The sequence below is a fragment of the Drosophila virilis genome, chromosome 5 (genome assembly GCF_030788295.1).
Source record: "Drosophila virilis strain 15010-1051.87 chromosome 5, Dvir_AGI_RSII-ME, whole genome shotgun sequence".
NCBI lineage: Eukaryota > Metazoa > Arthropoda > Insecta > Diptera > Drosophilidae > Drosophila > Drosophila virilis.
Window position 1 is genome coordinate 24,633,153 of NC_091547.1, and position 25,729 is coordinate 24,658,881.

A 25,729-nucleotide genomic window follows, 5' to 3' on the forward strand; every position below is an offset into this window, starting at 1 on the left:
CGGTATAAATGAATCGATTTATTTATTTGAGTTAGGAGCATTCTAACTGTACATGCTAGAATCATCAACATCCATCCGTCCAAATATATGCAAAATATTCATACATATAAGTACTTAGATTATATTAAAATTATAGACATAGCAAAAAAAGAATTCAAACAAGCATCATTATCATATCGATATCAACCATTATAAATTGTTTTCAATTAAAAATGAGAGAATCTAGACTATGGGCAGCTAGCCGCCACCACCACCGCCGCCAGAAAGCTCATCCTCGTATTGCTTGCGGAAACAGTCGCCGACCGGGAAGAAGTCCCAGCTGCGCTGTTGGTACATATTCCAGACGTATGTCTCCTGGCCGGTATACTCCGTGTCCGGTTTATTAATCAAATGCATCAGGAAGAACATATAGTTGGCCAGATTGTGCTCTTTCTGAACATGGGTATCAAAGCCGTGCGGCACTATATCAAAGAAGTCCTTGCCCATGCCGCATATAAAGCAATTAGACTCCATGTTGTCTTTGACCGACTCCAATTGATCACGCAGCTCGCCAAATGCGTCGATAATCAAACCCTGAATGATGGCCAACAGGATAACAATAACGAAGAAGAAGAATGTGATGTCGAAGATAATGCGATAAACCTCATAATCATCCCCATCCGGATCACCGATTTCATCACCAATGCCACCGCCTGCTCGCACGCCCTTATACAAATGAAACACGAAGCAGGTCAACATGTCATGACACTTTTTGTCCACTTCCTCGTCCTCCTCTTGTATGTAGAACTTGCGGAAGAAGTTGAACGCAATTACCGTATATATATACACTATAATCGTGAGGAGCATGACTGTCAGTACCAGCTGTTTGCCATTGTGGGTGACAGATTGTAGAATAGTGCGCAGGGTCTTAAAGCCGACAGCCACATCGAGCAAATGGGCCGCAAAGAAAAAGTTGTTAAAGTTGCCCATCACCGAGAAGCTAAAGTACCACAAGGAGTAGAGGAAAGCGTTGTCGGTGAAGGTAACGCCGGCTTTCCACACTTGGTAGCGCCAGTCGATGTTCATGATGTACCTTAAGATGCCCGTCTCCTCGCTCTCCTGTGCGGTAAATGCGCTCTTTTCCATACCCAGCAAGTTGGAGATTGAATCGAAATCATAGGTTTCACTGTACTTTTGGCGCACCTTCTTTTTCACAAACTTGTCCCAATAGTTGACCGGAAAGCTTTTGGCCGAGATGACCAGCTTGTCCCAATGCGACTTGAAATCATCATCCTCCGGCTGTTCGGCAATGAATAGACCATCAAATTCCAAACGTCGTGCGATTTCCTTCTCCCGCTTGAATATGGCCAGCGGTACCTTCAAATGGTAATAGGCGATCAGCATGGCCAATGAGACAAGGGAGTGGAGCAATGCGGCTATTCGTAAAACGTGCTCCATGTAGAAGAAGTCCTCATCCACATGCACAAGTTCCGGTATATCGTCCTCATCAAAATCGCCATCGCCAGAGCCACCATCACCCGAACCACCCAGGCCAGAGCCAGCTACGTCTGCACCACCACCCGAGCCCGATCCTAGAATAAGTTCATCCTCACCAGATCCTTCGGATTCCTCGGGGTACGAGGTAACCTTATAGAAGAGTAACATAAAATTGATGCTGAAGGCCAAGACCAGGGCAACATATTTTAAATTGTAAAAGTTTCGAGCCAAAAAGCTGACAGCGCGGTGCGTATATTGGGAGAAGTCGATCTGGTGCACAGCTGGTGTCTCCTGTGGTGCCGCCGATGACTTCTTAGCCTCCGCCTCGATGGAGGCCATGGCCGCCTCTTGGGCCTTCTGTGCCTCCTGACGCTCCTGAGCCGCTTTCTTAGCGGCCTCGCCGCCCAGCAGATCAACTATTGAAATGGGCTCCTGATATGGTTCGCCTTCAATAAATTCGGCAGTAGCAGCTGCGCCATCTTCTGGACTGGATTCGCCGCCCTCTTCAACAGAAGAGCCCGCTGGAGACTCGTGCACCACCACCTTATACATGCCGTTTTCTTCCTTGTTTATGTCCAGGCCAAAGGCCTGAACAGTGCCCGGCGGCTCTTCCAATGGCAACGGTGGCAGTGCACGTCCAAATGTTTCCTCTTCAACAACAGCTTCTTCCTCCTCCTGCTCAGGCGCGGGACCGCGCATCAAATTCAATAGAATACCAAAGATATAGCGGACTACACAGTAATGTGCATAGCCCGTGTAGTAGAACATATAGAATATGATCTTGAAGAATCCAACAATCAGCTCAGGTATAGATTTGGTTTGCATAACTCCGATTTGATGCTTGATGTTCGATGGACTCAGCATGTGCACTCCGAACTTAAGACCCTCCTTTACTGCGGTAATTGTGCGTCTGATGGGATCGCGAGCGGCACGCTCCTCCTCCTCTTCACTCATATAGGAACTATAAGCGGTATCACGCTTCACATTGCTGCCACCATCGTCCGTAGCCATCAGGCCGGAGGCATGTGTCATTTCAAAGATTGCGTCCTCACAGAAGTTAACAAACGCTTCTAGTTTCTCCTTATCGCCTCCCTCTGTGACAATGGAATAGAAGAAGGCTCGTTTTGATTCGCGAATCTGCGGCTTCTCCCATTGTTCGATATTGGAGTCTTTGATTTCAAAGTAGACACGTTCAATACGCTTTGAGCTGCCCAATATCTCGATGCGACCCAGGAAGGGCTCAAAGTAGTTCAGCACAGAGCCGGCCGTCTCTAGGAAGCGCGCCAGACGCGGCTCATTGGGCATGTGTTCGCTTAGGTTGGTCAGTAGCACAGCCAGGTTGAAACCGATCTCCTTTGATGGCTCGTGGAAACGTTCGACAAAGGCTCTATAATCAATTTTACCTTCGTGATTGCGTTCACAGCAGGCCAAAAGGAAATCCATTTCTTCCCTAAATGCGGTTAATTTAAAAACACCGTAAGAAACTGGCTGTAAACAATCTGTTTTTTACTTACGGTGTGTAGTTCTTGGATTGCTCCATTTTCTCTCTGAAATCTTTGGGTATAACCCAGCCTTCGTTCTTCATATCAATCTCATGGAAACTGGGCGACTCAATCAAGTCCGCCAATTTTAGGAACATGTCGAAATACTTAAGAATCAGTTCAACATTGCCCGCAGACTCAACAAGGGTATCCACCATCTGCTTGCCAATAGTGCCTGAAAGGAAAAATAGTAATTAAAGACTTTTGTATTATATTGGTTACAAGAAATTTAAGGAAATACCATTTACTACATTGCCTTCCAGCATGGACAACATCATGGTGATCATATCCTTTTGCAGATTAAGCAGCTCTTTTAGCAAGTCCACCTGACTCGAATGCTTGGAGAGTTTGTCCTGCATGTGAGAAAACAGAAATAGGAATCCACCAACAGCATCCCATAATCTGGAATGGGCCAAGGCTTGCTGATTCAAAGTACATGGACCCTGTATGACTTCAGTGAGGGTATTAAACACTTGACTGGCCACTCCGATGGCCTTGAAAAAGTTCGCTTTGCCAGCAGGATCAATGATTTCCTTACTGGAATAGTGCCAGTAAAAGTCCATAATCGACTCCTGTAGACGCAGCAAATAATCCACAGTGCAAATTACCACATTGACCGTGGTCGTGTTTCCCGCTTGTGTGCGCAAATAGTTCTGCCATTCTATGAGAAATTAAATATGAGTACATGCACATGTCAACTTGCTTGATTTATTGTCACCTACCCAAATTGTGTCCCTCACAGGTGAGTTGAATGAACCGGAAGAGAGCACATGTGAACTCGGCATCGTGCATATTCTTCTCACCGGCAGCGCCCTCCGAGCCGACACCAAGACCTGCACCCGCACTTGGAATATACTCTTTGTTGTGTTGCAAAAATGTTGCATTGGGATTTACAACGATAGCGGGGATCAAGTACATATACGGGATTGGTGGTGGTGATGGCATGCAAGTATGTTGGGTGATTGGGACAGTAGTCGGAAGGAGAGACCAAATTAATAATTGAACTCAGAATAAATGCAGGAGACGGTGGTGCACGATGATGCCACAATAACAATAATCATAAGTAAAGAGGGCAGCAAATTAAAAGCGGGATATTCACGATTCAGGTTGTCATTTCCCGAAATTGGGAGGCACACTAACTTACCCTCGGCCTTCGTGTTGCGCTCAAACGCGTCCAAGTCCAGCACGCTGCACGAGTTCATCAGCCCGGCAATGGATGTAAAGAAGCCCACATCCTTCTTCTCCTTCAAATGATTCAGCATGCCCATCTGTATATCAATGTTTCCGCCACGCAATATGGCGATGCCCAAATTGAGTGTCGTCATGACCATCTCCGAAGGTATACCTTTGGAGGCGGATATGTGCAACAGCACCATTTCGGCAACGCCACGATTCGAAAGACGCGCTTGATGGAAGAGCAACTTCTGTTTCTCCATTTCTTGTTCCTAACGATAATTTAGAGCATTTGATTATTAGCACATAGGTTCATATATAGAAAAGTGCAACGTTAATGGGCTTTGTTATTAAAGTTAGCTCAAATAGTTACCATTAAATGGGACATGCGACACTTGCAATCAAATTTGATTGATTTGAAAGCATAATTGGGTTACGTTTGATTAGTTCTGCATTTGGGACTTAATTATCGCTTAGCTTACATGAATACTTGTGCCTTCGCCCTCCTCGCCGCCTTCGCCGGCTTCGCCGTCCTCACCGCCCTCCTCTTCTTCTTCGCCGCAGGATTTTGCCGCTATTTGCGCATACGACATATACAGCAAATCCTCTTGTAGGGCACCACTGCGCTCCGTCATGGCACCGCGGCAGAAGGTGGTCACCAGCTGGGTCAAGGGATCCGGCTTACCGTCAGCTTCTTCTTCATCTTTTTTGGACTTTTCCGACTCTTCGAATGTCTGAGTCAGATCCTCAATCATCACCTCCTGGCCGACGTTTTCCTCCTGCAGCCATTGCTCGTAGTAGGTGCGTGCAAAGATATTGCAGGCACGATGTCTGTAGGCAATAAGAGATCACGATTAGAAATATTTGAATTTATCAACCGTCAATGTTAATGGGCATGCGTTTAGTATTTAAATTTAAAAGCTAAACATACTACGAAAATAAAGCTAATCGGTTCGCCGAACGTTAAATATTACCCTTGCAGGGTTTTTTGATTATTGTCATAAATAATATAAAATATGGAAATAAACGAAATAAGATCGATAAATTCTTTACAATTTCACAATAAGTAATAAGAGAGACCATACATTAAAAATATGATAAATACACGATTCTGCAAGGAGTTAAATACTAAAAAATAACTGAAATCAGTTAAGCGATCACTTGCACATACTTATATACATGTGTATAAGAGTTTTTTTTTTTTTTTGTATACATTTGAATACTACTCGTGTGTGTATAAGATATTAGTATTTTATGTGGCTACCACCTGCTGAAACGATATAGATGCTTGGCGCGTAAGCTTGAAATAACTGCCTGGCGTCGAGCGACCGAAATTTTCGAAGTCCAATGTTTTGTTTTGTTCTTGGCGCCGGTTGCCTATATGGAGCGTACAATAGCAAGAGCAAGAGCATAAAAATATACATATAATACAACAATGGGTGTAGAGCACTATGGTCACACTAAGTGGTATTGCGCGTTAGTACAATTTTGTTAGTTGAAATACATATGTAAGTGGAAAATGAAAACAAATAAAAAAAACATAAGTGCGGAATGTGATAGAAATTATAAATAATAACAGATCAAATAGGTATAAAGGCCTATCGCTTGGTCCCAAGTATTAGCTGAGTATAAGTAAAATGTCTTGTTCTAGCAACTAAATATCTTATTTGTTAGCATCGTTTTCGCAGAGTACCGTTACAGTGCATACATATGTACATATTATATCATATGTATGTATGTATGTTAGCTTGCAGTAGTTAATAAGTTGGTAATAACCTGGGTAGAGAATGTAGCGATGTCTGACGGAAACATGCAATGACGGCACGTTTCCTTTGGATCGATACAACGCTCCTGTAGACATTTTTGCTCTGCTGTTGTGGATGGTCGATCTGTAATTGTTTGGTTCACGATTTGGTCAGCATATTAAACCGTTGAAATTTAATTGTTGTTTAGCGGTACGTTATATAGTTGTTTTTTTTTGGGTATCGTATCGAAAAGAAAATTAGAAATGTGCAAAGTTCAAAAAGTATAAGTAAGTAATATCAATTGGCATTGAAAAATAATATTGTACATAAGTGAAAAGAGATAGATACTTGTATACGAGTACATGTATTTGCAATACCATATATAGGTTTGTATTACAAACATTGTCATAAGTCCGTCCGTACTTACCATATGCAGGCCAAATAACACCTTTGCCATGGCCACAATGCGATCGACGGTCTCTGTTGTCTTGTCTTTACCCTTCTCATTTGAATTGGTGTTAACCTTCTCCAGTGCCTGCTCATCGACAGTCTCTTCGGTTTTGCCCAGTTTCGAGTATAGATAGTGCTGCCAGGACATCTCATCCGAGGGATCCAGTTTGTCGGGTAGCGTTAGTTGATTGCGTGCAAATTCTATGACATCATATTCGGGCATTTTTTTCAAATATCTGTCCTTGCAGTGCTGGACCAGCTCTTGTTCTCGTCCCGCGAATAGATTAAGTCCAACGGGCAGTAAACGCTTCAGACAGGCAACCATAAGACTTGCCTGCACCTCCTTGTCCTTGTCGCGTTTCTTATCCCTGTTCTTTTTCTTCTTTTTCACCTTACCGCCCACTGCTGGCACGCCCTCCGAAATGGCCGAGCGTCGTGTGGCCGTGGGCATTATTAGGGCCATGTTGTCAATTTCATTAGCTGATATAAAGTTCTGTTCCTCCTTCAAGAAGTATTGGCTCTTCGACCAGATATTAAAGATTTCTGCAACGTGATTGTAAAGCTCTTCGGCTTCTGGAATGTTATCCTTTAGCCAATGGTTGCGCTGCAAGTCCACGTACTTGATGAGTAGCGGATAGAACGAGTATATATCGCGGACTAGCAGATTCCAATCTTCTTGAAGCTGCGTCTCAACTTGTGAAGTATCATCGGTAGCTGACTTGATAAAGCCCCGCATGCTTTCCTCCTTGTGAAGCATATTTTCGGTACGCTTCTTGACGCGCTCGGCCAGCGGCAGAAATGGATCCTTCAGTAGTTCCTCAGATGTATTGATGATTATCTGCTGCGTGTAGGCCGCAATGCGCGTCATCCAGGGCGCATTATCGTTGCCAATATTTTTCTTGATCATTTTGAGCACATTGCGCAACAGCGAATTCATGTGATCCGCTGTGACCATGGTCACATGGTTGCCACTAGTTGGACTCACGTTGTCGGGGCCCTGGGACCACCAGAAGGGCAGATAGGCGCATAACAGCGGAAGTATGACATCAATAATATGCGGCGCATCATTGTAAGTCTTATCCGACTCGACGAATTGGTCCACTTCACTCAGTATCGCCTCCAAATTGGGCATACAGCTTTCCATTTTAACCATAATGTCCTGTGCCTCCAGCGAATGATCAGCAATGCGATTCAGCAGGGAGTACTGATTGTGCTTATTGAGATGCGGCTCCAGATAGGCGACCGGAAAGCACGAGCTGTAAGCGCCCAGACACGAGCCCAAAGCAGGTCGATGTCGCTCGATTTCGGTTTTAAGATACTTCCGATCATGCGTTAAGGTGGCATCGGTGCCCAAATGGTATAGAGCAGCCAAGATCTTGTAAGAAGCCACCTGAATTTCGTCCAGCAGCAGATCACTGCCATAATCACAGGCGGCCAAGTGGTCAAACATGGCTGTTAGCACTGGCAGCACAACCTGGTTGACGTAGCCCAGCGATGTGGAGGTCTTCAGGTGTGTGCCACGCAGGTGACTATACTTGCCGTCCTGTAGATTCATAATGGTGTTGCCCAGATCATCGGACGTTTGATTGAAAAATGTTAGCATAGATGTGCGAATAAATTCGGGACAATTTTTGGTCAATGTCTTGGCGTCAATGCCCTTGACAAGCACCTGCAGGCAGCGCACAGTGATGCGTACATCCGGTCCAAAAGCGCTTAAACGATTGCGCAACAATGCGGCTAGCTTACAGAAGATAGACGCAACCATTTCTTTCTCCTTCAGCGAAGCGGCGCCTATGTTGTTTGTGGCAGTGGCAATGGCAATAAAGTAATTGCGATGGGTTGAGAAGTACTTTTCCATCAGAGGCAGCACCACCTTTGAGAAAAACTTGATGTCTCGCGATGCCGTCTTAAATGAGGTTCGTCGACTAAACGTGGTCGATGGCTTCAGCAGCTTCATGTTGATGGTCGCACGATCCAGATATTGGATGAGCTTCTCCAGCAGCGAATAGGAGAAGCGCAGCTCAACGGCAGCCTGTGTGGCACCTCCTTCCTCAACAGCGCCACCCTTGGAGGGTCTATAAATAACAGGAAGACAGGGGTTTTCAGTAAGGATGTTTAGTTTAGTTACTACTCGTTACTATTTACTTGTGCAATTTGTATCCCTGATACTGCATATATTTGAGGAACTCTTGCGAGCGCTCGCGATCCTTTTTCTTTTCCTTGTCCGTGAGCAAATCATAGGGAACCAACTGTGGATGTATGACACCGCCGCAACCGTCCAGCTCTTCGTTCTTCTTCTTTGCCCATATGTCGTGTGAGTTCTCAGCCAGACGTTCGGCCATGTTCTGCATTTCTCTGCTTAGTGTCAAGTTGCTCATGTCCACAGGATGTGGATTATAGTTGAAGGGGCTGCCTTCATTCTGAAAATCATGCTATTTGTTTAAGCGCCAGCAGTGTGAAAGCAAGCGTGTGTTTTCAAGGTTTTCAAGTACAAGTGGTTTGGCCAATTGTGTTAGGGGTATTCCATTGCAGGCGGAAGAAATTTTTCAAGAGGCGTTAGAGAAATATTGGGAAATATATATTAGTCAATAGTGTTGGGATACATACAATTGTAGGCTTCGATTGACGACGTGTAGAGCCGCGATGATTGAGTGGTAAATCCATTTCAGAATGCTCAACGGTCCAGCCAATGGCCAAGAGACCCTTAAGGCATTCACGCACTGGATCACGGTAGCGCTCACGTTCCTGAAAAGATCAGTTAAAAATATTAGATAAATGGTTCTCAATATTCTTAGAGACACATGTAGAAGATGCATATGATTGCAATTAACGATGAGTATGGCCATTAGAACGAGTTGCTCAATATATAGATACTACGTACATATTCGCTAAGCATATTGTAGGGTTTGAGGCGTGGATGTTTGCGATCGTTATCGGACCGAACTTCGCCATATGTCCAGCCACCTTCCAATCGGCGACTGGCCCAAGCATCGTGATAATGTTCGCTGAACTTTTGAACCAACGAATTCAAATCATTGTCCAAATGTACATTGTTGGTATCGATTGGATTTGGCACATATTGTGGTTGATCGGGTGCGCCCATTTGTCTGCCATAGTAATCCTCGTCGGTATTTTTCGATAGACTGTAATCTGGTGGCAGGGCACAACCGATGGCTATTAGACAGGGCAGGGCTTTACCGAACAGTTCCGGGTCATAGTCCATGTTGCTCAGCGAGTCAAAAATGTTCGAGAACAGAAGCATTGTTAAACGCTTCTCCTCATCTGACGAAGCCCCATATGAGCCCTGGCCTTGAGTCGAGCCATAGTACTTGGCGCAGCGATCGAAGTGCAGTGTGAGCAGCTGTAGAAAGGAATCAGTTTATTAGTCGACTAGTGATTAGGCTTTCCCCGCAATAATATATATGTGGGTATAATACTTACCCTGAGTGCGACCGTCGTGTATTCCGATAGCTTGGACACATCAACAGTCAACTTGCGCAATAGCTTGAGAAGCATGGCAGGTTGCATTTGCGATGTCAACGCCACTAGGAAATCGGATACTGCCTCACGTTGCCCCTTGGTTAGCATACGGTTCTTGGATAACCTATAGACCGTGTGCAGTGTGGCATCCAAGAGGCTGGCATAGTTTTCAGCCTCGTTATAGAACTTTGAGTGCTTGATGAGCAATGGCAAAATGGAGTTGCCTATATAGCGATTCATGGCCAAGGCCATGTCGCTTTCGGAACCATCACTCTTATCCAAAATAGTGGCAGTACGCAGATCCGGCAAAAATGCATCTTCCAACAGGCGATAGAAAAGATCTTGCGTTTCGATGCCGTATACACGTTCCAAAAATAACACTATGCTCTGCTTGTTATTGGGTAAGAGGCCTGAGGGCATATCCGATTTCGGACGCTCCTCACCGGGAGCAGTTTGTGTGAGCGTAAACTTTAAGCTGAGCACACCCTGAAGGTCTTCCAGTGGCACAAGAGATCTCAAAATAGCTCTAGCTCTCAGTGATTCGTTCTTGCCTTGCTCGATGACAGACACGTCTGGAGCGCATCTTCCCAGAAGGTCAACAAGCGTACAATAGAAGTTCAATATGGCGGCACCGGTATCGATGTAATCCTCGTCTTCATCGCCTTCCGGCAACGGATGCGTAAAATTAAGTCCGGCTATGGTGCCTTCGGCTTCGTCTTGCATTTTACAACGATCTGATATGCGCTCCGACATACGATTGGCCTCGACGATTGCCCGGAAGAGACCTTCTCCTTCTCCTCTTAGAGCCGGTCCCAAACATTCTGGACGACGGATAAGAAGACGAATGACAAGGTTAGCATTCTCCTCGACACTCTCGCCGTTGACCCAAACGCAATAACGCAAAAAGTCCAGATATCGTTCACCCTCGACTGGATCCCAGCCCAAATCGGGGTAGCCCTTTTCAACAAGCTCCGAATTGCTTTGCAGGCCACATCTGGATAGATAAACGGCAATTTTCTCCAAATAGTGCTCCCTAAGTGCCAGAGCTAATTCTGTGTTCTCCATTAAACTCGAATATGCCACATCCAATGGTGTGGAACCACGCAGACTGGGTCTGGCTAACAATATATTCGCATTGTCCAGCAAAAAGTCAAAATGATCGAACATGGCCTTTTGGTTTTGACGGCCGGTACGGCAAAAGTAACATAGGAAGCGGCAGCAGGCCACGACCATTTCGTGTGATGTGTCTTTCTCCTTGGAGGGTACACCCTCGGCCCCCTCGGTCTGGGTGGGGGCATCACTCTGGGCTTGAGCACGGCGGCCTAGAGTATTCATCATGACGGCCATTACGTTTTCATGAACACGCAGAATGCGTATCAAATCTGGATGCTGGAAGAATGTGGCATTGTTGACCAATTTCCAGAGACGCTTACGCATAAGCTCCTCCTCTTCCTGGCTCATTTGGACGGGCAGCAATGCACGAATCTGGCTCAAGCCAACCCACATCTCAGCGACATCATCTCGTGCTCGGTTGTTGATCACATAGGTCTTCTCCAGAGCTCTTACCAGCTCACCGACCGTATCGTATTGCCGTACTAGTAAACTGAACATCTCGCGCACTAACTTTGGATTCTCTATTTGCGATTCTTCAGCCCAGCTGACGATGGTTTTGATTAGGACTTTGCGGAAAATCTCTTCAGGTGTCTTTTTCTCAGGCTCCTCCACTTCTTTGGGTCCCTCTTCTAATTCCTTGACGGTATTGATAAAATTATAGATTTTTGTTATGGGGCCAGTTTTGATTTCTTCGATTGCATTGCTCTCGGTACCATCAGGCTCCTGCAGCGCATTCAGCGACACCTTTTGCATTAGACAGTCGTGGAATTCGCTTAGGCGACTGCGCAACTCAAGACCACAGGTGCAGTTGTCCTGATCGTCAACCTCAAGATTCTTAAAGCACAGAATCTGGTTCATTTGTTCTCGGGGTGGACAACGGAATTCCTTAGTCTTTTTGGCCGCAACAGCACTTGGCAAATCGGATTGTTTAATCTCGATATAACGGCGCAACTGATCGGTTTGTAGATCGCCCACAAAATCGTGCGAGAACGCAATTATGCTCTCCACCCGATGCCGAAGTTGAGTATCATACAGATGGTGCAACAAATAGCACATTTGTAGCTTTGCTCCCTCGGCCATTTTCATGGTAAGCAGGCCTTTGCGGTGCTCGTCTTTCCCCTCTGCAAAAAGGTAATTTAACGGATTAGATAGGACTTTAACAAATGGTGTTGATTTTTTTTTAAAGCTTCTTGTATAAGTTTCCATTAGTCATTTCCCACCTTTCTCGAAAGTGGCATCCCAAGTCTCTGGGTCCACCATTACCAATAGTTTCTGAACGTCCTCATCAGTAAGGACGCCCACTAACAGTAGGCGATCCGTAAGCTTAATAAGTGGTCTAAAATTAAATTCGTAAATCGTTTATAAAATATAAATACACGATTATGCATCTGCATACTTACAAAAATAGGTTCTCATTCGTCCAACCGATGGGATCACGGTTGTGCACTTGATTTATTTCCACAGCATCCTTTAAAGCTTCCATTACAAATTCTCTGACTACTTCTAATGGGAACTTCGGGGAGTACAACTGATCGATGTTGGGTATCGGTTCGCTAGAAACACTTGGCATAATAGATGTTGCAATCACAGGGGGTCTGAACGGTGGGAGTTGTTGTTGTTGTTGTTGTTGTTGTGATCGGTATCGGTATCGATTGGTGGTGCATAGAGTGTTGGATCAGTGCAGGTGTTTTGATTGAAAGTATTGGAAATAAAATGGGTTATGAGCAAACCACAGATGCAATATGGATAATGGGCCACAGAAAAGAGAACCTTTCATACTTATGCCTGTCGTTAAAATGTACAAGTATGTAAATGTGGTCTACTACTGTGTGATAATGCAAGGAAGTAATCTTAGGAGCCGCAGCTAATCTAACACGATTGCACTTACGTGATTTCCGTCATGCGCAGCTGTGGGCGCACAGACTCCGTGACTAGCGAACGGAGCGAGTGACGCATTTCATCTTCAGCGTACAGTTCCTTCAGTTCAACACCCAAGGGTGTAATATACTCATTTTTGCATACCTCCATTGTGGTGGCATGCGACTCCAGATGCAGGGCTATGAGTAGATCATAGAAACCCTGACGCAGCGGTCCACTCATGTACTCCGAGCGTATGGCATAAAGCAGCTGCTTCTGATCGACATGCTGGCAAAGTGCATGTGCGGCTCGATAGTTTGACTGATAGCAGAGCGCGGCATAGAGTGTGAGCGTGTGCGCATGAAAGGAGAGCAGCTTATCCATTTCGATAAGCTCCAATATGTCGATGCAACGATCCTCCTCGGGTATGTGTAGTGCCAGCATTGAGATTGGATCTTCACAGAGCATCGACCAGCCACGTATGTCAGAGAGCTTAAGCGCATGCACCTGTAGCGATGTGTTGGGAACACGTGCCCACTGATGTGGCCGCAGGCACTGCACCTTCAATCGAGGTGGCGATTGTGGATTAATGTGTTTGTCGCTGGTGGGCAACACGGCCGCCGACAGGGGAAGTGTGGTTGGTGTTCGACCGAGCTCAATTTGTAGGATTTCCTTGCTGGTGGCTTCAACGAAAATGGCTGGAAATAGTTTCGTATCTGGTTCCATCATCCAGCGATGTGAGGTATCCTTGCCCTCGCAAGTGAAACGTATTATGCCTGTTGCTGTGTCCACAAAACAGCCCACAAACATGCCCTGCGATGCGCCTTTGCCCGAAGCATCTTGCGTTACCTCGTTGAAGAGCTCATCCGCGCGTACTACGTAGCAGCTCTGACGATCAATGCGCTCGATGGGCACTTCATAGTAATCTTCAATGTATACCGAGCCCCGTCGCACCTTGCTCTTGTTGAACTCGCGACTGTGCAGATGATACTGGGTGGTCACCCAGCCCACGTAAACATGTGTGGGATCCTGACCGGGGAAAATGCGCACACCGTAAAAGTATTCGTTGATCAGCTTAAGGCACTCGGCATCGAACATTTCATTTCCAGATGATTCGACGGGCGGCTGGCCCAAGTTCGATGAGCTCAACTGCTTCGGACCCTGAGGCACTGGGCTGGGTGGTATTTCGGCCTGAAAAAGGTTTATGCATAAACGGCTTTAATAGAATACGAATCTTTTCTACTCACATTATTTAGTCGTAGCGTTGGTGTTCGTGTTGTCATCTGCTGGTTAACCACATTCCTGCCATGGGCCACTGTGTTTCTGCGTTCTAGCGACGCATCTGCAGTCCTTGCTCCATTTTTCTCGCGGCTCTGATCACGGGATTTCTTCGAAAAGAACTTAAATGGACTACGACCACGTTTCTTTTTGTCATCCAAGTCGTCACCTAAGCCATTTATATCCAACACCGAAGACGAGCGCTGCATTTCATCTAATGCAGCCGTCATATCGGACTCAAAGGTTATATTACGCGTCAAGGAGCCTTTGCGTGATGGTCTCGAGGGCACACGCATCATATGCTCTGCCTCTGCCTCGGCGTGGTCATCGAAATTGCGTGTCAAGCCCTTGATGTCGTTCATGTTGAAGCCGCCTTTGAGCATGTGATCCATATGTGCCACTGTTTGGGTTTGCATTTGTGCTGCCGCCTCTTGTGCTTCTCGCATTAAGCGGTATTGGCGAATTTTGATTTCTTCCCAGCGCCTCGCCTTCTCCTGTTCGCTGATGAAGTCACTCATGCAGGTAACAGGCAGGGAGAGACGCAGGAATTCCCAGTTCGCCTTTTCCATTGTCTCAAATGTATTATGCGAGATTTTCAAATGAGGCGGAGTATCGGCACCACCAGGAATACGCGTCACATCGATGCGGCAATCGGGCATTTCCTCAGTGTTCTCAAATATTGGCTGATCTTTTGTGTACCAATGCGTAACTGGGCGTCGCATATTGCTGCAAATGGGACGATTAATATTTTAAATTCGATCATGTTTCTCATTTCGAATACTTACACACAGAATGGCTCGTAACCTTCCTGTAGACCACACGTGGTGAAGAACTTTAGGGAGTCCACATCTTGACCGTAAATTAAACGCGCCTTCTGACCCACGCCCAAGGTGCAGGCGGGCACAAAGCCCACGCCCTCGGCAGTGACATCGGCAAATGTTGTCTCGCCACCCAGGGCATCCATGAGCAATTCTCCGTTCAATGAGAAGCCTGTATAAGGTTTTGAATTTGGTTTAGTTCTTAATCAGCAGAATTTGTACGTATGTTATGCATAAACGTATCTAAGCGAAGCCGCTTTGAAATAAATTAAGAATTCTAATCAGGCCGTAATCTGCACTGGATCACAAAATGTGCTTACTAATCGATCCGTAATGCCTTGACTTTCTAAATAGAAATCAAAATTCACCAAAAAGTCACATCGCACTAGAAAAACAAAATAAATTCCTATACAAAATGCGTGCGTGTTAAATTGCTGGCAGTTCACTTTGCAGTTCTTGGTTTAGTTGCCACAAAAGAAAAGCGGATTAAACAGATTCAACTGTTAGCTATCATGCCAAATTGTTATATAATATTTTGGTGGGCTGATTGAAATCGTAACCGAAATTTGACTTAGCCATTATGAAACCAGTTTCGATTTCATTCTTTAATTAGTCAATATTGAAACTTAATACTATGGATGTAGTTACAGGCAATAATTAGGTAATAAGCATTTTAGATGAGCTGATGTGTCACCTTTTGCTCAGGTAGTCCTTCGATATTATGCAATAGTTAGGCTTTGTGTTCAAAGTAACAAAAATCAGGTGTTAGGGCATGGGACATTTATTGGACTTATTAAAAAAAAAAAAATAGCAATATTTATAATGGACTACAAAATGTTTCTATAAATGCATTTTTTTTTTTGTATATTTAACATTATCCGATTTGTATGTGGTTCGAAATATGATGCCCTGCTTCGAATGTCGACTATATAGTATATTTAATTTTTTTTTTTTCTATTTCACAGTACATTTTTGTTTTGTCGGTCGTTGAGTCTATGTTGACAGCGTTTATGTGATTCACTGAATATGCATATGTATTGTACTTAGCTGTCGTATAGCAGGGACCTTGACATTTAGTAGATATCAAAAGCACGGATGTACATATCTTGTTTGGGGGTACATTACAACAAACGAGCATGTAGAGGAAATTCTTACTAATTGTATGATCGGCTAGATCTAAAAAGACTCCGACTATATCCCCGGGTCCACACTGTTTACCAAAGGATTCACTGTTGCCACCGTAGACTTTCTCTTCCTAAAAAGTTGTAATATTATGTTTAATGTACAGATTGATCTTGTGATCTTTCAAAGCCCCAATTATACACATGTATCTATGTTGGTTTTGGTTAATGATCAGATGTGAAAGAGTATCGCTAAATTAACAAAAAAGTATTGATTAGAAAACAAATTATTGAATGATAAAAAGTTGAGAGAGTTAAACAAAATGCGTTCGATCATAACGAAATTTCAATAAGTAAAACAACGTTAAAACGTTGACAGTGCAGCTAGAATCCTTACTGATGGTTTGCTCCTTAACATCGATGAAACAACCAATGACGTCACCAGCCTCGTAGCGAACACCAAAGTGCTCGATCGTTCCGGCATGCATTTTTGTAACCTATAATCATGTTTGGGTTTTGAGTTGATCTTGATCATTAAAGTCTAACCTATCGATGTAAACTGGACATCACGCTACCCCCCGGAGGGCAGGCACAATGGAACCTTCGTTCAATACATGAATCGTTGGGTATAACGTAGACAGATCCTACAGAACAACCCTGGAAACTTGCATACTCACATTGTGACCATCGAACGCCCAGCTGGTGTCCTCACTGCCCAGCATCGCTCCCGGATAGCAATCGGCGCGAGCCCAGCCAACGCGCATTGGACCCGCCGTCAGAACCTCAAATTCAAAATACCATTTGCCAGAGGTTACAGCATAATTGCGCTCCACTCGATACGTCCGGAATGCGGCGAATTTCAGGCGTTGTGCCTCGGCCAGCAGCGCTTCAGTGCCCTCGCCAGTGGGTGGATCCAGGACATAGCCATAGACCAACAGAGTACGCACCGTCTCGGAGGCAGTATCGCGATTTGCCTTCTTGATGGCCTCATCGACCTTGGCATACGGCACCAGATGGGGACTACGATGATTCTCGGAGTCTTCGTTCAGACCATAGGTCCAACCCTGTTGGATGCGTTCTCGTGCCCACAAATTGTGCGTATTCTCAGCCAACTGATCCACAAGCTCCTCCAGCTTTGGCGTCAGCGTCACGGCGCTCAAGTCAAGCGGTGCCGGCTTGTAGCCATTGGCTTGCATGAATATCTCGTTGGGCAGGCGGACGGGACGTATGCGTGCCGGCGGCTTATCCATGGTTATATAGTAGCCCAACGAAATAATGGTTCTGCAAAGCGGGAGCAGAACGTTCAAATTAGAAAAGTATTCGAGAGCATTTAATTGTGCTTACTTTAATGTTTGGACCGCTAGTTGATTGTCATAGCGCTTCTCAGCAGCTGGCAGTTTCTCGAACTGGGTGAGGCAGGGGTGTATGCGATGATAATCGTCTCGATGTTCGCCCCAGGTCCAGCCAGCATCGATTTTATTTAAGGCCCACATTTCATGTATATTCTCTGCAAGCTTCTCCTTAATTTGGTCCACAGAGCTTGGCAGGGAAACGCCTGTCGTATCCACGGGCTTAGGCACAAACGGTGTATCATCCTCGATGAGCCAGGGTCCGGCCAATACGTTTTTGCTTAGATTGCCAAAGTAGAAGCAAGGATCCAGGCTTAAAATCTGATGCGGCATCAGGCACTGTACGAGCGCCGAAAAGCCCATAGGTGGTGCATACTTCAAGCGACCATGATCACCACCAAACAGAAAGCGGCAACTCAGTTTGGATGAGCAACTCATCACCGGGAAGAACATGCCATCCAGATTGAAATCCCTGAAGCAGCCGCGCACCTTGGCGCCATTGAAGGTGAACGTTATGACCGGAACTGACAGATCTATGGCCACGCCAATGACATCGCCCTTCCTGATGAATGGTTCTTCGGGCAGTGCATCCACGACAAGCGATTTGCGTCCGCCAGTCCACAGGTGGGCGCCATCGAAGCCAAATGAGTAGAGGTCATCGCCGACGCCATTGCCGCCCCATTTTTTACCGCCGCCGGGATAGGGCACATAGCCAGACGTATTGGCCCATCCGATGCGTAGATGGGGCATTATGTGCGTTGTTTGCTCAATGTGATCCATGGTCACCTCGAAGTACCACTTCTGGTACATGGACGAGCCGTCGACACGACCAACAAAGATATTGGGCCGTATACTCGCCACATGATCCACCAGCAATGTTTGCAGCAGTAGATTCTTGCCGGGCAGCAAAAAATCGCATATGTTATTCTGCGAAGAGCGCACTGCAACTCCGTTACCCACACATAGAGAGCAGAGGACATCGAGAACTTTGGGGTCACGTCCGTGCTTTTCCAGCAGCGATATAATCACTTTGATGTGCTCATCGCGCATCATGTTCAGCGCCTCCGGAGAGTCGATGAGCACACAGTGTAGCACATCTAACATGCCGGATCCTTCACTGGACGCCTGTGAGCCCAAGCGAGAGAAGAGCCAGTTAAGGCGATTGCTGTTTGCAAACTGGGCGCAGTTCGTGTGGTTGCCCTTGATGATGGCGGCCAGCAGTTGGTACAGGTACGTGGAGATTAAATCCCAACTCTGGCCGGTCTCGTCGCCGGCCAGAAAACTGGCTAAAAAGCCTTGCGAGGTTATAATGTTTATCTTGTCAATGGCTTCCAGTATGAGATTGAGCACGCCCTCTTCCTGGAACAGATCCTGGCGATTGCGCAAGGCACGAAAACGGTTTTGTTTCTCCTCGTGTTCTAAATTGTTTTTACAAAAAAGGAAGACAGTCTTTAATATACTTTAAGCTACTTAAGCTACTATTGAAGCATACCCATATCATCTTCTGGCTGCGAGAAGTAGTTGATTAAATCTTCCAGGCACATGACCATCTCATTCAGGTTAACTTTTTGGAAAAAAACTGAATGCCGACGATTGGACTGCAAAGTTTCCAAGGCGCTGCAAGTTGCAAGAAATTGCTTAAGTTATAACCACCACATTCTTTTCTTTCTACGAGAATAGGGAGAAGATAGAGCTTACGTTATGAACTGAGTGAAGAGGCTGCTACATTTTCGGATGACGCGTGCCGTCTTCGATTCCTCCTCCTGCGAGCGCGAAAAGTCCAGGCAATCGTCCATTTTGCCTTCCTCGTGTAAAATGGCCTGTTTCTCCTCCACCTTGCCGACACCCTTCTTTTTTGTCTCGTAACTCTTGTAACTGAGCCACAGGCTGGATTCACAATGCTGTACAATGACCGTGGTGTCACCATATTTGATGATCGGCGAGCCGATTATTTCTAAGTCTTTGTCCTCGAGTACTTTCTTTTCGTCGTCTTTTTCTTGCCTCAGGCAGAAAGTCGTCGTTGCAATCGATGCCTCCTCCTTTTTGACCAGGATAAGCTCGTTGCTATCGTTGACGCCCAAATAGCGTCCCGTTGTTATATGACGTATACGCATGGGATGGTACCAGTTTATGAAGCCGCCCGTCCACTTGGTGCGCGCCAACTCCAGACGCCACAGAGAACGCGCTTGTGCCATGACCACGCCGCCCTCGTATATGACAATGCTGGTAGTTAATGATACCTGTTAGTTTTACCTCAACTTCGATGAAGATTGCATTTAGATGCGACTTACTTTTGACCTGCTTCACGGCCCCACGTGCTGGGTATGGTCAGGCACTCGTCGCCGCCGTGGAAGAAACGCAAGACATCTCCACCAAACACATAGCCGACATATTTCATGCGTGATATGCCAGTGCCGTATGGCTGCACGGACCAGTGGGTCACATGGAAGCTGGCATTCACAATGGACTGCTCGTTCTCCTTCGTTGTGTGCAGATACCGTTCGGTGGCAACAGATACCAGAATTAAATCATCGCCGACACGAACCTTTTCACCTTCTGAACGCTGTTTGCTGGCCGGATGGACGGTCCACCAACAGGCCTCACCCTGGCTATGCTCCTGCAGGCCCACATCGAAGGAGAGCTTATCATTCGACGATGAGGTTGACAAGCAGGCGAGGTACTGCAAGGATATAAATATAATCAATTGGAAATATCTATTATCAAAACTTTCAAAAGTCCAGCTTACCATATCGCTGTTGTGATGCCTGAGAAGTATGGCATTGCCATAGAGTAGTGTTCTATGGCCAGATCCAGTGCCTTTACCCTGAAGATTTGAAAATTAATAAGTAAGCAGCCACAAAATGATGTTCGAAGAGTATAAGGGGAATTGCTTGGGTTTCTTCAGCTACTACAATCAGTGTATAGTAAGAAAAAAAGGATGAGAATGAACAACTTGTGTATGTGAATGCGCACTGAGAGAAATATAACGTTTTATATTTTAGCATATATTTAGGTAGAAAAGAATTGAAATATGTTAAATAAGCGTTGTTGTCAAAGCGAGTACAAAATCTGCTAGATTGAAAAAATTAGATATGTCTGGTATTTAAAATTGTTGGTACGAAATATTTCTTTAAACTAACATTCGCTTATTTCGAATATTGACAATTAAACAAGATTCTTGTATTTTTCTCTGAGTGGTGCATCCCAAAGTGTTGATAATTAGCATTGTGTAGTTGAGAGTTTTGCACTTGAAGTTAATTGAGAATGCCAGGTTAAGTTGAATGATGCTTTTGTGGGTAGAACCGAGGCAAAATTCACTCTAGATGAGTAAGTCAATGAAGTTGTTAAATGCGGTAAGAGCAGTCGATTTGTGTTTTAAAACTGAATCCACGGTCTGGTTTTTCACAAATCATAGAAAAACATATACAGAAAGAGACAGACTGACAGAGAGAGAGAGAGAGAGAGAGTTACACATATTAAAATGCTAATAGATTAAACTAGCTGAAGCCCGCTGGACGAGACAGAGAAGCAAATGTAGCGGCAATAGCAATATAATAATTATAACAATAATAATAGCAATTATAATAAGAACAACGACTACATTAGACTGGCAGAGTGAAATAGAGAAAGAATAGATACAGTAATAGTTATAGATTAAGATAAAAAAGAGAAAGAAGCGCGATTTTAAAGTCAAAATACGAGTAAAGAACGTTCTTTATACTTACAACTTGACTATCCTGTTGTGTATTTAGAAAAATTTTGAAAAATAACGAGAAATTTATAGGTTACAATTTGTGTAAAAACAGAAATGGAAATTATAGTGAGGTCATGCAGTAGGAGAGGATTTGTAGATACGTTTTTTTTAAAGATGAATATATGTGAACTTCTATTTAAGAAGGAATTTAATACATGGACTACATGTCCACATGGAGGTGGAAAGAGGAAACAACGGAAGTAGCATACGACATAATCGGGAAGAAGGTAGAAGTGGTTCTTATTTTGTCAGACTAATCTCATGCTGATAAGTTACTGTCTTATAATCGATATAATAAGATAATCAATTGTTAATGGACTTACGGTCTCTGATCCAGCTGCTGTCACCAGCTCTTGAAGCGCACGCACGGATAGGGCTTGCTCAATGACAAAAACGCATTGGGACAAGTCGGGCGGTACATTTTTATCGGCAATATTTTCGAGAAAACAATGCCGGTTACCGAATCCCTCAGCGGCCAAGCAGACACGTTCTCCAGTTGCTGTGCAGGAAAGCGTGACCATATCTTCCTGTAAATTGACAGATCATAATATTAATCACAGTGTTTATGGTAACTCACAAGCGACAGTTTATTTCAATTGCACCGAAAGTGCGTTACGTTTGCCCCTCTTTTGGGCGACGAGACAGCATGCATGTCATCCAAATACCAATTGCCAATTGCCAATTGGTTTACCCAAGCGCCCTGAATGACCAGTCAACCAAAAGCTAAGCACCCGCAAAATAAGCCTGACTGAGGACATGAATCGATGCAAAGGCTACGCCTGCGAGCGTGTTGCCGAATTTGAGGCATCCTCATCTACGACCACAGCGCCCAACCCTAGCACTTGACCAAGTCAGATGGGTGTGTGGCCAGAATTATTGTGTGTAGTCGAAGTTAAATGAACGGTAATGGATTTCAAATCGAGCAATTTACATATTTTAAATGGGAATGAATTGCCAAACGCAACATCCTAGTCATTTGGCTGGGACAATGAGCTTAAAATTACAATCTAGGTGCAAACATTTGGAAGGAAGGTTTCGGTTCTGCTCGCGTTGCTGTTGCTCGTTATAATTCACAACGAGTTTAAGCTATAGTCGATGCCAAAGCGAAAGATTCTTAAAGTTTTTAATACTCATTTTACTCATTTGTATTCCATTCTACTAGGTCAGACATCCTTTGGGAAGCTATTGCTATAAATTTGAAAGAATTATCGTTAAGTCTAATTTGACGGCAAACAACTAAAAAGAAAAACCCAAGAAAATTTCTCCCCTGGCGTAGTTGTCTTGGAAAAACAACAACGCCCCCCAGCATTTCCTGGCCACAGAACACACAATATAAAAAATGGTCAAAGTAGAAAAACACTTACTGTGTTTCAGCCTATATTTGGAGCATATTTATTGAATTTGAGCATCGGCAAAGCCGGCGGGCAGCAAAGTAATAGATACGCTTACAAAGCATAGGAGAATGTTTATTTATTGCAGGCAGGTGCCCAGGCTGACCTCCTTGGCCCCTAGGGGAACCGCCAAGGTTTACGGGCAACACACTGACCAAGGGCTATTTATTTACAGACAGATTTAACTATACATATTTACACATAATGACTGTCATTTTCGGCGCCAGGTGTAGCCTTTGATACAGGCAGGTGTACGCAATATACGACTTTATATATTAAAAACTATTTGTCCTGACTAACTGACTAACTAATTGGTGATCAAATCACAGTATAAACCGTAGTTACTTTAATTTTATTTTGAATTAAATAATTTATATTTTGGAATATCTTTGTTGAAAATCCATTTGTCATTGTTGGGAATGGGGTCAAAGATTTGGTGTGTAAGTTTTTGGCTTCAATAATAGTTCCAAAGATTTTTATGAAAATTCATTTAAGACTTGTTTCAGCCTAGCCTGTTTGGTTGAAATGTATGTATTTGAATACATTTATTTATATGTGTGCGTATATTAAGCTGAGCTAAAGATGACCCAAACATTAATTCATAAATACTGCTCTATTGCGCGATTCTTACTATATTAAACGATATCTCTACTTTTTCTGTTCTTTCAGTGATTTGTTTATACAAGTTTGACGATAAGATGATTATGCGTGTGAATTTACAGGTAAGTAAATATGAAATATATATTTTTGTATAAATACGAAAACATATTTTACATTTATGGATAGAGCCGAATCCAAAGAACGGGGTATAAATACTAAGTTAAATATAACAAGTAAGAGGTTCTAGTCGGGAGCTCCCGACAAGGGGATACCCTGAACCCCCTTCTTCCAACATCAAATGCATATATACTTATATTCTATTTTAGAAGCTATATGTCAAGTTTGGTGACTAGCTCTTATTATTTACCAAAATTGCCCAAAAAACAGGATATCGATATTGATTTGTTTATCGATTGCTTCGAAACTGGGTAAATTATCGATTATCGGAAACAAACTCGACCTGCGCAGGCACTAGGAGCACCTACATCTAAAATTTCAATTCTTGCATTCATACATAGGGAAGGACGGACGGACTAACCGACGGACATGGCTAGATCGACTCGGCTATTGATGCTGATCAAGAATAGATATACTTTATGCGGTCGGAGATACTTCCTTCTGCCTGTTACATACATTTGGATTTTGCACAAATACAATATACCCTTATACCCATTTTTAATGGGTTCAGGGTATAACTAGAAAAGCGCACCCTTAAGTTAAGTTAAGTGTGCACTATTTACATATATATATGTCCAGGTGCATTTGTCAGATGATGTGTTCATTTCCCATTCCCCACCTCGCTGCTGTTTATGTAAATTGAGCCAACAAATCTGGCGAAAGCCTTAAACTGCTGTGATTGAAAGTGTGGACCTGACTTTTGTATTTATTGACAGCCATAAAGAAAGTTGGGGCTGTGTGTCTGAAGACATAAATAAATAGGATTCGTATATCCTTTATGGAGTCCCATCAGCGCCCCTGTCTAGCACGTGTGTGTGTGTGTGCTTTATGACATCAATTGTGTGAAATCCTCGTGATGTTTTATTGACTGAACGTAATTGATTTTAGATGTGCTCTCAATGTGTTTTCTTGTATTTTATTTATTTATTTGTTTTTATTTTTTTTTTTGTACTCACCGTTCTCAGGAATGAGACATCATCCTGCTCGGAGCCACCTTCCGCTTCAGCCATTTTGCCGGTTTAAGCAACGACTGCAGCGTCCAATCCAAGTTTTATGCAATTGTGTGTAGTATTTCGTTTATTTGCCCAGGTAACTCTCAAACAGGTCTCTAAGAGCAATTAAAAAAATGGTTCGAACTAATTTTGATTGCAAATATAATAACAAACATATTCTTTGGTCATGCCTAAACAACAATTTTCTATAATGCGAAAAACTACACTATTTAGTCATGTTTGACCTTGCATGAAGAGATTTACTCTCGCGAGAGAGAACTTTCCATCTCTCTCTCTCTCCCTCTCTCTCTCTCTGTTGCCCTCTCGCTCTCTGTCCCAAGTTAGCGTGGTGGGCTCGTCGGCTTTTACAAGTTTGTCATATGCTTTTGCTTGCCAAGTTCGCACAGCTGTTCTGCCGGTTTTTCCAATTTGTTTTCCCAACTTTTCCTAGTCGCATTTCTGCGTCATTTGTCATTTTGTTTTGCGGCGCCTTCGCGTGCTTTTCAGCATGTTATGTGCGCCTCATTCAGATGTTGTGTATATAATATGGTTAATTGTATAAATAGGTGGATTCTATTTAATATATTTTGGGGCTATGCCAAATTTACTGTGGACTTTTAGCCGCGAATATTTAAATGTTACGTAGACGAACATATGCATCTGAGCATGCCCAACATATTTAAATTAGGGAAACGCAAGGGGACGCTAGCATGACAATAAGAATATGTTAATAATTATATTTTTGTTATATTCCACTCATATCTGTGCAAAGTATAAAGACATTTGATTTGGCATCAGGATTTCACTAGGACGCTCCCACTGCGGCCATCAGTAATCCAGGGTCCGATGGCACGCACGATGGACGCAGCGTCTAATATAATATATATCCGGCACTGGCACCCACATCGATATTTCATTATATCTCTTATATATATAGATATAAGTGTGATACTTCTTTCAATCTAGCCAGAAGACAATTTGGCAGTTTGCAGCACTGTCGTGTGTTTATTTTTGGGTTTTTTCGCCGCACGAACGCGCCCGAAGAGTAAACGAGCGCTTCAGACATCCAGTCCAAAAATATCACACGCAAAGCCCTGGGCAGCACAAAAAACTAGCACAGAATTTGAAAATTTCTTTCAAAATTGTTCATATTTTGAACTTAGATTTAATTGCATTTCTTATGCAATTGCTTATTGGAAAAGCACACGCGCGGCAACTGATTTGTACGCATGGATTTTCCACGTTTTCCACGCAGTTCCATCACATGTAGAACTATGTAAATGGTTATATGCGAACACACTTATAAATTCTATACTCGATTTAGCTGCTGTGGGCCAACGGACAGGGACCCACAGGCCAACTTACTTTTCGTGTCGATATTACTCTCTAGACTGACGAGCACGGTTGAACGGCG

General features: G+C 44.0%; 1 protein-coding gene across 10 annotated transcripts; it reads right to left on the reverse strand.

Annotated features, from left to right (window-relative positions):
- RyR (Ryanodine receptor) lies at positions 1–25,729 on the reverse strand. Of its 10 annotated transcripts, XM_070210472.1 has the most exons (28): positions 25,681–25,729; positions 24,280–24,431; positions 21,479–21,682; positions 20,148–20,225; positions 19,693–20,081; positions 19,100–19,624; positions 18,894–19,018; positions 17,397–18,819; positions 16,730–17,333; positions 16,450–16,549; positions 14,899–15,103; positions 14,083–14,839; positions 12,867–14,026; positions 12,379–12,531; positions 12,199–12,314; positions 9,827–12,099; positions 9,267–9,746; positions 8,993–9,130; positions 8,531–8,805; positions 6,363–8,460; positions 5,458–5,567; positions 4,673–5,021; positions 4,564–4,584; positions 4,162–4,462; positions 3,740–3,850; positions 3,259–3,678; positions 2,991–3,192; positions 1–2,926 (listed from the first exon to the last, which is right to left on the reverse strand). In XM_070210472.1, the coding sequence occupies exons 2-28, from the start codon at positions 24,331–24,333 to the stop codon at positions 238–240; spliced, it is 15,360 nt and encodes a 5,119-aa protein (XP_070066573.1). In that variant the 5' UTR covers positions 24,334–24,431; positions 25,681–25,729; the 3' UTR covers positions 1–237. The 10 variants fall into 10 exon arrangements, with proteins under 10 accessions (XP_070066573.1, XP_032293350.1, XP_070066572.1 ...); XM_032437459.2 differs by lacking the exons at positions 4,564–4,584; positions 16,450–16,549 and adding an exon at positions 16,087–16,186 and having other exon boundaries at positions 3,740–3,874; positions 8,531–8,817; positions 12,379–12,573; XM_070210471.1 differs by lacking the exon at positions 4,564–4,584 and having other exon boundaries at positions 8,531–8,817; positions 12,379–12,573.